This window comes from Hakea prostrata, chromosome 4 (genome assembly GCF_041222555.1).
Source record: "Hakea prostrata isolate BN-2017 chromosome 4, UWA_Hpros_2, whole genome shotgun sequence".
NCBI classification, from domain to species: Eukaryota; Viridiplantae; Streptophyta; class Magnoliopsida; order Proteales; family Proteaceae; genus Hakea; species Hakea prostrata.
This window is the reverse complement of record NC_142603.1, coordinates 22,811,111-22,821,660: the sequence shown is the minus strand read 5'-3', so window position 1 is coordinate 22,821,660 and position 10,550 is coordinate 22,811,111. Positions and strand designations below refer to the sequence as shown.

At 35.8% G+C, this 10,550-nt stretch overlaps 1 protein-coding gene across 1 annotated transcript; it reads right to left on the bottom strand.

Moving 5' to 3' along the window:
• Positions 1-5,008: 5,008 nt before the first annotated feature.
• Positions 5,009-8,815, bottom strand: LOC149018532 (putative cyclic nucleotide-gated ion channel 14). The gene is made up of 7 exons (XM_089154380.1): positions 8,350-8,815; positions 7,684-8,254; positions 7,197-7,409; positions 6,816-7,111; positions 6,605-6,716; positions 6,285-6,521; positions 5,009-6,155 (listed from the first exon to the last, which is right to left on the bottom strand). The coding sequence occupies exons 1-7, from the start codon at positions 8,376-8,378 to the stop codon at positions 5,529-5,531; spliced, it is 2,085 nt and encodes a 694-aa protein (XP_089010506.1). The 5' UTR covers positions 8,379-8,815; the 3' UTR covers positions 5,009-5,528.
• Positions 8,816-10,550: the final 1,735 nt, after the last annotated feature.

Below are 10,550 nucleotides of genomic sequence, written 5' to 3'. Positions count from 1 at the left end.
GTTCATAAAGAGGAGAAAATGTAAATAAATAGAGATAATTATTGTTGCCCCCTTGTATTATTGCTTAATTATTATTCAAGTTCATCTATTTATGAAATTTCTATCACCCCTCACTTCTAATAGCATTAAGAAGCTATAAAGGTTGGATTTATAATGTCCATTTTGCCCTTTGATAGAATTACTGATGCATTTATGTTATAATATAATTATTATCTTATCCCTTGTATTTTTTTGAAATTACTAAGCCAACCCCATGCTTTGCCTGAAATTATTGATACCTCCTATAATTAAGTTCCAATAGCTAATTGATGAAATGACATCTTTGTATTTTTCAAAAATCCGTAAATAACCTTTGAGGTTTGTTATAGTTATTTACCCTTTACGTAGTATAATCAGAATTTGACTCTTTCAAATTCAACATGACTAGAACATATGTGCAAAATTGGTATTTCATGGAAATCAATGTAATATCATCTTTTGGCTTCTTAATTTTAGCGAAAGGTGAAATGAACATTGTAAACCCAACCTTAGTAGTCTTTTAGACAATTAAAATTGAGAGGACAAATAGTAATTTCAAAAAGAGCATGGTCCAATTAGTAATTAAATTATAACACAAGGGTATCAATAATTATCCCTAAATAACAACAAACCTCAAGATTATTTTGGGGTTTTTGAAAAATACAAAGACACCAGGTCATTATTTTCCAATGTCATCAATTAACTAATGGAGCATAGCGACATGCATGCATCAATAATTTGTACAAAATTAAGATTAGATTAATAACTTCAAAATTACATAGATAAGATAATAACTAAGCTACAATACAAGAGGGCATGAATAATTATCCTAAATATGTAAACCGACTTACCGAAACCGTCGAAACCGGAAACATGTAAACAGTCGAGGTTTTGATTTTGAAACCATTTGATTGAATGAGTTATTTTTCTTCTTCTTCTTCTTCTTCTTCTTCTTCTTTTTTGGATAAATTGAATGGATTAGTTCCTACCCAAAAAATGGTTTAGTCACAACACCACCAAAGACAACAATCCAAAAAATAAAAATAAAAAACCATTATTTAGCCACTAAAATTCACTTTAAATCCAAATCAGCTAAAAAAAATTTAAGTTGGAAGAAAGCCCTTCAATTCTAACAATGGCATACTCAACCAAGAGCTAGTTACCAAACAAATAAAATAAATAAATAAGACCTCAAAAACCATTGGATGAGCTGAGCAACCCAATAAGATCACTTAATAAGAACAAAGTGATATAAACAAGCAACAAAGTTACAAACAAACAAGGAATTTGAATTAGGTATTTAGGTCTTCCACGCCCACGCCCACATTATCATTAATTTTCCAATCAAAACAAGACAACTTATCGATCACAGACAATAAGTAAAATCCCCAACAACATGATAGCTTGCGAACTTTTTACCATTTGGTATGTTCAGACTCTAAAATAGATCCTAGAATATTCTCTTAATTAGAATAAAATTAATCAATTTTCACTAATAATTTGAATGATCTCAGGCACCACATTCCACCCACTCCCTTTGGAATTTCATTGTTGAAAGATATATTTTAGACTATTTCAGGTTTTCAATTTATATGATTCACTCTTCGAAACCATTAAGAACATTAATTAGATGACAATGAGATTATCAGAACCATAAACATCTCAAAAATGATGATAGCATGATTTTTTTTCTCTCCTTTTTGTTAGAAATGTAATTTAACAAACATCTCCTTCTTTTTTGTTGAGTTGTCCGATTGTTGTCATGTTTTATATGTTTATGGTTGGTTATTCTTATTGTCTAGTAAAATTGTTTGTGATTTAAGCATAGCATAGAACATGCTAAAATGGCCAATTGAGGGTTGTATGGTAATGTTCTTGTTTACCTACCAAAAATAAAAATAAATAACGTTAAACCTTGTTTCTTGTGTTTTTTGGATTTTTTTTAATAGAAATAATCAAAATCATATATATAATCCATGGCAGGATGATTCTTTTTTTTTTTTTCTTTTCATTTTTTAAAATGAACCAATGCTTCTGCATAGTTTTGAGTGCACTTTTCACCGGAAAAAGAAAAAGGAAAAAAAAGTCTTTCAACGGAAGCATTCTTGTCTTTTTGATATGAAAACATAACCTTCTACTTTGAAACCCTAAGGACTCAAAATTCCTTCCTTACTTCATTTGTTTTTTGGTTAAAGGAACATTTTGTTTTCCTTGTGTAACATAACCATACATTATTTCAACATCTAGAAATATAGAGAAACAGTGAAAATGCATGGAAACAAGAAATTTTGTTTCTTATTTAACAATAGGAAAATGAAATAGAAACATTACCACACAACCCTTAATGTTACTATTTTTTGGGAATTGAAACAATCCAAATAATGTATGGTAATCCAGCCTGTTTCTTGTGTTTATTTTTTCATTTTTGAAATGAGATGATGTTTTGGCACAGTTTTAAGCCCACTTTGAGAAATACCTTGTCAAAAATAAAAACCTTATCTAGAAAAGGCGAAGAAACATGATGGCATGCAGAGGCAATCAGGTCATTTGAAGGCAAAACATAACAAACATTCTCCCCACTTTTGACTTTTGAAGTTCTTTTTCAAGCTTTGTCTTCAACCCTTCAATCCAAAACCCCTTTTTCTTGCATAACATTAATGACTTCACAGGACCAAGAAAAACAGAAAATGCATAGAAATAGAAAAAATTATTTCTTACCTAAAAACAAGGAATGGAATAGAAGTGTTACTCTACAACCCCTGGATGCTCACAATGCGAAAAAAAAATAACATGGTTTGTTGCATTTCTCACAATCATTATCATGATAATTTAACATATGTGGCTCGTGCAGGCTTAAATTGTAGTGTTTGTTCGCACGTTATAATCACAAAGATGATACCCTAATGCCCTTTCTTTGGGTTTCAGTAATTAATTTATTGAGAACAACTCTAAAGGAAAGCGTCATTCTTATAGTGAAACTTGGTGGTGAGATGGTGAGATTCAAGCAGCTATTACACAAAAGCTAGTTTTAAAATATGGCAAATTACAAAGGATGTAGAGGATCCGCGATGGTATAAATTAACTAGAAATAAAGCTAAGAAATTGTGTGGAAAGAAAAGGAGAAGAAGTATGAAAATTTATATAATAAGCTAGACAAGAAGGAAGGGCGGGAAAAAACTATATATAAGATAGCTAAAATAAAGGACAAGAAGAGTAGAGATCTAGACCATTTTTTTCTTTTTCAGTGAAGATCTAGACCATGTTAGATGTATTAAAAGTGAAGATGATAACAAAGTACAAGTATGTGATGAGGACAACAAGAAGAGATGAGAAACATATTCTCTAGTTTACTAAATGAACATACTTCAAGTATCTGTGATTCAGAGGATTACAAAAGTTTTCATGGTACTAATTTTCGTACATACATACTGAGTATTTCGATAAGTAAAGGAAGTTTTAATAAGGATGATAGTATGCTAGGTGCAATGTCCCACTAAAATCCCAATAGAAGTATGGAAAAGCTAAAGAATCTATGGGCTGGCTTGACTACCTATAACTTGTTTAATAAGATTATGAGAACTAGGAAAATGACAAAAGTATGGAGAAGCATCATGGTTCAGATTTATGAAAATGGAGGAGATATTCAAAGTTGTAATCACTATAGAGGTATTCTACCAAAAAACAAAAAAACCAAAAAAACAAAAGAAAAGATATGGAGGCATCAAACTGATGAGTCATAAATCATGGGAGAGAGTAGTTGAAACCAGTCTAGGACAAGTGATGACCACTATTAAGGAGAAGCAATTTGGTTTTATGCGGGGAAGATTTACAATAGAAGATATTTACCTTATTAGGAGACTTATATAAAAGTATAAAAAGTGTAGGAAAGATATTCATATGGTTTTTGTTAACTTAAAAAGGCTCATCATGCATAGAGTCCTTAGAGCGTTAATTTGGCAAGTAATAGAAAAAATAAATGTTGACGTGGACATACTTAAAAATATGTATGATGGTTCAGTGGACAAGTGTAAGAATGGTGGATGAACAAGGTAGTGACTTCTCAATTACAGTTGAGCTACATCAAGGATCAGCTTTAAGACTATATGTATTTGCACTTATATGGATGAATTAACCAAATACATTCAAAATGAGGTTCCTTATGCATGCTTTTTGTTAATGATATTGTTTTGATAAATGAGATACTTGGAAGGATTAAAATTCATAGAAAACAAGTTTGGAATAAAAAAGGCTTTAAACTAAATAAAAGGAAGACGGAATATCTAGTGTGCAACTATGGTTGTGATCAGGCAAATGATGAGGTGGTGAAATTTGATGAAAAGGAGATTCCACAAAGCGATTATTTGAGGTACACTGGCTCAATCATAAAAAAAAAAAACAGCTGATATAAAAGATGATGTTTCCTAAAAAATAAAAATAAGATGGATGAAGTTGAGAGGCGCATTTAGGGTCTTATGTGATCGATGTATTCCTTAAAAGCTCAAAGAAAAATTCTATAGGACTGTCATACAACCAACTATAATGTATGGTGCAAAGTTTTGGGCTGTTAAGTCAAATAGATAAACTCAATGTTGCAGAATTTAATGAAGATACAAAGATGGATGAGTGGCAAAACTAGGAAATATAAGATCAATATTATTATATTAGAGTTGGTTCAAGAGTAGCTCCGACAAATGATAAGCTACAAAAAGCGTTTGTTCAACAGAGGTCTATAAATGCCCATGTGTGGCAAAGCAATTTAATCTAGATTGAAAGAATTAGAAGAACTAGAGGTAAACCTAAGATAATCTTAGGAGAAGTAGTGAGAAAGGATATGCTAGCTTAGGCCTTGTATCTAGTATATATAGTCTCAAACATAGTCAATTGGATGTAGTGGACCCCATTTAATTGAGACAATGCTTGTTGTTGTTGTAAACTCCAAGATGAACAAACACAAACAAAACAAGGTAAAAACACAAATATTTAGCTTAGTTTACACACCACACCACTCGATGTGTTACATCAATAGGCGAAACTGAAGAACTTTACCATGTGTGGAAGAAAATTACAATTGAGATCTTTCAAAACACCCAAAATGGCATTACAAGTTCTTACCCAAAAACCCTAAATCGAAATTATTCCTCCAATCTCATACTTATATATATTACAAGAGGATGTCAGGTTTATAAATAGTGTTCCAAAGAGATAGATGGATTGATCCACTAGGTTGGGTCATACCATACAGTGGGAGCTTGCCCCAAACCCACACTGATAGAGGAGATCAGCGAGTAGCTCAACGAGACCCAAATCCTCTACTTCCATCACAAATCTTAGAAAATAGGTCATTCTGGTTGCACTAAAGTATGTGGAGGCAAATCAATCTTAAAACTAGGTACAAGTTCTAAGTATACCTATAGAGATGTCATTCACATATATACTTAAATACTCATTAATGCACACAGTGTAATTATTAGTTGACAGCTTCGAATGTTTGTTGCTGTACAAGACACTTGCTATTCATCATCAGGCTCAGTTAAGTACTCTGGCTCTTCAGGCTTTTGTAATGGAACCTCAACTCCATTGATCTTCTGAGTTGCCATCCTCGAGCTGTTGCCGGCAAACATCGAAACAATGATTGCAACCCCTAGGTTTTGTATCTTTGTAGTGTTCCTTCTCTTGTACTGATGCCAAGCCGTCTGTATGAAGCAAGCAGCCCATGTCCTCCAATGGTGAGAGTAGAATCGGAAAGTATGTTGTAGCTTCTTGCTTTTGAAGTACCGTCTGAACTGGTTTACTACAAACTTGAGATCTTCTGCTTTCAAGGCAAATGCTTCCACTTTTTTAAGGGCTTTGACAGTCCTTGTTGATGAAGGCAAGTTAAGAGTGGATTTATCGAGCAAAGCCCATTCAAGCAATTCCTCCCCACAGAAGTCACCTGGTCTCAAAATGATGGAATTAAAGAAACCTCTTCTTCCTCCATCAGTGGTAGAACTTTCCAATGTCCCTCTGATGATAAAGAGCATCTCAGTTACTTTGTCGCCTTCACGGACAATATAGGTTTCTTTGGTGCTCAAGTAAGATACCAGACACTCACATATGGCATCAAGCAGCTGCTCATCCATCTGTGAGAAAAAGGAAACCTGCAAATAGGAACTTAATCAATACTAATTAAGAGACTGTAAGGAAATAATATTGTACCTAATTCACTAAGAAGTTCAGTAGTTAATCATAAAGAGTAAGTAATAAATTGATAGGAGATATAATTATACCCGACGAACAAGGTCCAAACAAAGATGGCGTTTGATGTCTCGGCGAATGTCGGCTGGTAAGGAATGGAGGATGGCTTCTTCATCAGCTCCTTTGGTAGCAAGCCATTGATACTGAATATAACTCTCGACGCGTGCTCTCAAATCTTGAGGGAGTTGGCGATGGCTCATCCATTCTTCTATGTCCCTTCGTTTGAGTCTCCACTCATCAACCCTTCCAGTGATGGATGCTAAGTAGGTCTACGCAAGAAAAGATAAGCATTTACAAACAATTACTTGGTGAAAATTGAGGTACAATTCTTATATAGTTTAAAGATATATACCTGTGTGTTGCCAATCAAATGAGCAAATAAAATAAGACCTGCAAGTGCAACAGATATGGAAAATATATTCTCCCCAAGATAGGTGCTTGTTATCACCACCTGGGCATAGCAACTGACAGAGAAGAAGAAAATAAATCAGATTAATATGGATCACAAAATGGTATCGAAACACAAGATATCCAAAACGATTACAAGTGTAATAGAATTTTACCTCAAATTTTGTAACCCCCACCAGAAACAGAATAAGGATTTACTGAGGAGATCAATGGAGGGAATGTTATTACTAAGTAGAAAGTTAAACATTCCGAAATTGAAACTGAGATTTTGACTCTGGACATCACAGCTATCAAACACGGTTGTGTTTTTTTCCCAAAGTATGCGGTTAGCATTCTGCAATGATTTACAGTCTAAATAACTTGTACTGCACCCAACTTCATTTATGCAACTTGATTCCCAACATACAGCGTAACGCTCGAGTGCTAGCAAATACCATGCTGCCCCAAAAACCTGCAAATTTAGAATCAAAATGTTCAAGGCTTATGTGGTTTGCGGTGTCTTGTGCATGATTTGGTAGATCAAATTATATACTTACATGACTGGCTATTAAGTACAATAGCATATTATACACTGCACCAACCCAGGCAGTCTTTGAAATGACTCGTGCAGCTTTGATAATTTCAGAACCCATGGGAAAAATTTGATATAATCTCGGAATATATTGGAGAAGAACCATTAGCACAAGATCAATGCTGGTTTGATTAATGTGGGAGTCATTACGGGCTGGAATTATTAACCAGATCAAAACCTGCATGTACAAAAATTTGCAGTTTTAATTCTTAGTTGCTCTACAAGAGTTTGAGGATCAAAATCCATCGGTGAAATTGTCAAAACTAGAACTGTATTTAGTTTACTTGTTTTATTATTGTTCACTGATAAGCGATTTTGGGTTGAATCCTTTGAAGAAAACTCTCTCCTTATGCCTTTGATATTGATAATTGAAGAAATATTGATAAATGAAATCAGAAATAGAATGATCCTAAAACTCACAAGAAAAAGTAGAATGATATTACAAAGCTAACCTGTGGAAGAGGTAGAGCAGCAGTGAGATCCATGAAGAAATCTGTTCTTAAATATCTTCTTGCAATCATCCGAGGATCCATTACAAGCTCACCCCTTCCAAAGCCTTGAGAAGTAGGTGCAACATATGCAATCCTGAACTTTATGAGGACATGAAACAGATAGAAGAAGTCAGTAATTGTTCTGAAATATGTCAGTATGGTCCCCAGATTCATATCCATCTTCATACAAGACGAGTTCCCTTGTCCAACTATCACTGGCAAGTAAAGAAAAATTGGATCTACTATTAAAGCCAGCAAAGATGAGAACACGAAAATCAGGTTCCAGTGCAATACTGTATCACTCCCTGGATCAAGTATCTTCTTCTTCTTCCATGACTCTTCATAATTGTCTGAAAATATTTTAGGCCACCCGAGCTTCAGAACCTCAGTCACCTTACTTCTGAAACCTCCTGTTCCACTTTTTCTGCCTTGACGACGGCCATTAGATCTAAGAAGAGGCGCTGAAGCAGCATCGTATATGGATGAGTGTGTTTGTAGTTGAGGGAACTCATTTCTTTGATCAGGATAAATACTGCAAGTACAAAACAAACCCATTACACCAGTTGAAAATGAAATCCTAAAGAAGATTTAATCACAGGAGAAAGAACCGTCAACCATAATTATCACCTCATTATCTTTTCCTTCCTGAGCTCCATAGCTTCCTCCAAAGTTACTAGATCACATAATACTTGAACAGAACTATCCAGTTAGGACAAGGAGTTGTAGCAAAATCCTGAGATCTTCAGAACCCAGCAAGCACAACCAGAGTCAACAGCAAATCACACCTAATGATGTTTAAACTCAAAGAAGATTTCGGATTGAAGAAGCAATTTCTGAAGGTAAGCGTTGATAGGACGTATGAGGCACTGACCTGTGCAATAAGCTAATGGGACAACAGGATTGAGGGAAATCAAAATTTTGGAGAATGACTTCCAGAGAGCTGAACTGGACTTAAACTGATTACTCTGCTGCTTTCCGTCTCTATCCAATAGGTTACTTGTTCACCCAGCTGAATTAGCAAAATAGACATGAAACATTTTCTCCTTTTCGTTTTCAAAACTTCGTTAACATGTGAGGTTTATATTCACAAAAAGTGGAAGTAATAATCTCATATTGGTTGTGACATGTGAGTAGCCTGAAATGAAATTTTATAGCTACTTGCCACCCTTTCAGGAGTGAGTCCAAATCCTCTTCCCTTGGGTAGGCTGTCTTTCCATCCTCCCACACTCACACGTGGCATGCTCATGGTACACGGACAAAGTGATCCTCTTCACCCAAGTGGGCAATCCTTCCATCCTCCCACACTCACATAAGACCTGACACAGAGCTTGCTAGTGTACCATGGGCAGGTGACATGTGAGTGCAGGTGGATGGGAGGATTGTCCGCCTCGGTAGAGAGGATCTCCACTTTTCAAGAGTAGGTATCTATGGTCCTAGTGGTGAAGGTGGTGGATTTATCAAAAAGAAAAAAGTAGTAGAGAGGGTGGTAGACAATCTCAGCTAAACATGGGGGTAGGCCCTACCTCTAGGGTGTAGAACCCAAGCCCCATGGACGGTTGGGATCGGTTCCCCCACCGCCAAGCAGGTGGTGGGTCTAGACTCTTTGTTCAAGAACTAGTTTCTAAAGATGAATTATGTCCAAGTCTCAAATAAACTAAATGTTGAATGGGAAAACTGTGATCGATGAAGTGGTGGGATGACATTACGGGGGGAAATTCCAAATTAAGGTGGATTGGCTTTCTTTGATTTGGAAATCAGATCACTTGCCATGCCATGCTCTTTTTAGTTGGCAGCTTGTGCATGGGAAGCTCTTAGTTGATGAAGCTGTGGTGAAGCTCGATATCTCAATGGCATCAGGGTCTAAGTTATGCAAGGTTGTGCACCATCGAAAGATTTAAATGATTTACGTTTGTGGTGTCTATTTTCTGTTGCGTGTTGGAAGGGTTCTACTTCAAAATTTGGAGTTTTGTAGAGATCCCACTCCTATTGATGGAGTTTTTAAAAGGGTGTAGGGATATTAATTGCGATGAAGTGATTCGAGGGATGCATGACTGCAAAGATGTGTCCGCATCCACTATTCTTGTGGTTAGAACAATGCTCAAGAAGATCTGGTGGAGATTGGCATTCAGTCTAGAGTTGAGATACCAAGTTTTAATGGAGATTAGATGCCAGAGACACTAATGGGTAAGAACATATCACCTAGAAGCTTCATAATGCAAGATTTCTAGGCCTAAACTTGAAGGTGTTGGGATTATGTACACCACAGGAAGTCTTTTTGCCTGATAAAGGCTGCTACAAGGATCAGATACGTTGAATATTGATGGAACCTCGCATGGCAATCCAGGGGTGGCTGGGGTGGGAGGCACCTTTGTAGATGCAACAGATGTGAGGGTATTACGTGTGTTTTTGGGGATTGACAAACTTTGAACCTAATTATAACACTTAGGTGCAAGGTTAGAATGAGCAAAGGCGTAAGTGTAAAATCCCCTAGAATTCTAATCCGATTACCCATCATTTCAGGTTCAAGAACCCAGAGTGCCAGTAGAAGGCAACTTTGGACCATTCGAGTTGAGACTGAGAGTTCAGAAAATAAACCTATGGACATGGACGAGGTAAGATATGACCCAGCCACCTTAGATGATTTTGGAAGGAGAGAGTTAGCCAACCCGGATGGGTAAAAAGGCAATTCTGGCACACAAGAAAATCGAGGTAAGAAGAACCAATGTCAAGGTAAAGTATGACATTAAGTAAACATGTTTAGAGGAGTCTACCCTCCAAAGCCCAATAGAAACCACATTTGATGAAGAAGTTCTAGGGGCGGTCTCCTA

Excerpts from the sequence above, each read along its gene's own strand:
- LOC149018532 (XM_089154380.1), bottom strand. The coding sequence starts at position 8,378 with ATGGAGCTCAGGAAGGAAAAGATAATGAG. Across the intron at positions 7,410-7,683 it reads CTGCTCTACCTCTTCCACAG|GTTTTGATCTGGTTAATAAT; the intron begins GTTAGCTTTGTA and ends TTGTACATGCAG. Across the intron at positions 6,156-6,284 it reads GTTTGGACCTTGTTCGTCGG|GTTTCCTTTTTCTCACAGAT; the intron begins GTATAATTATAT and ends TCCTATTTGCAG.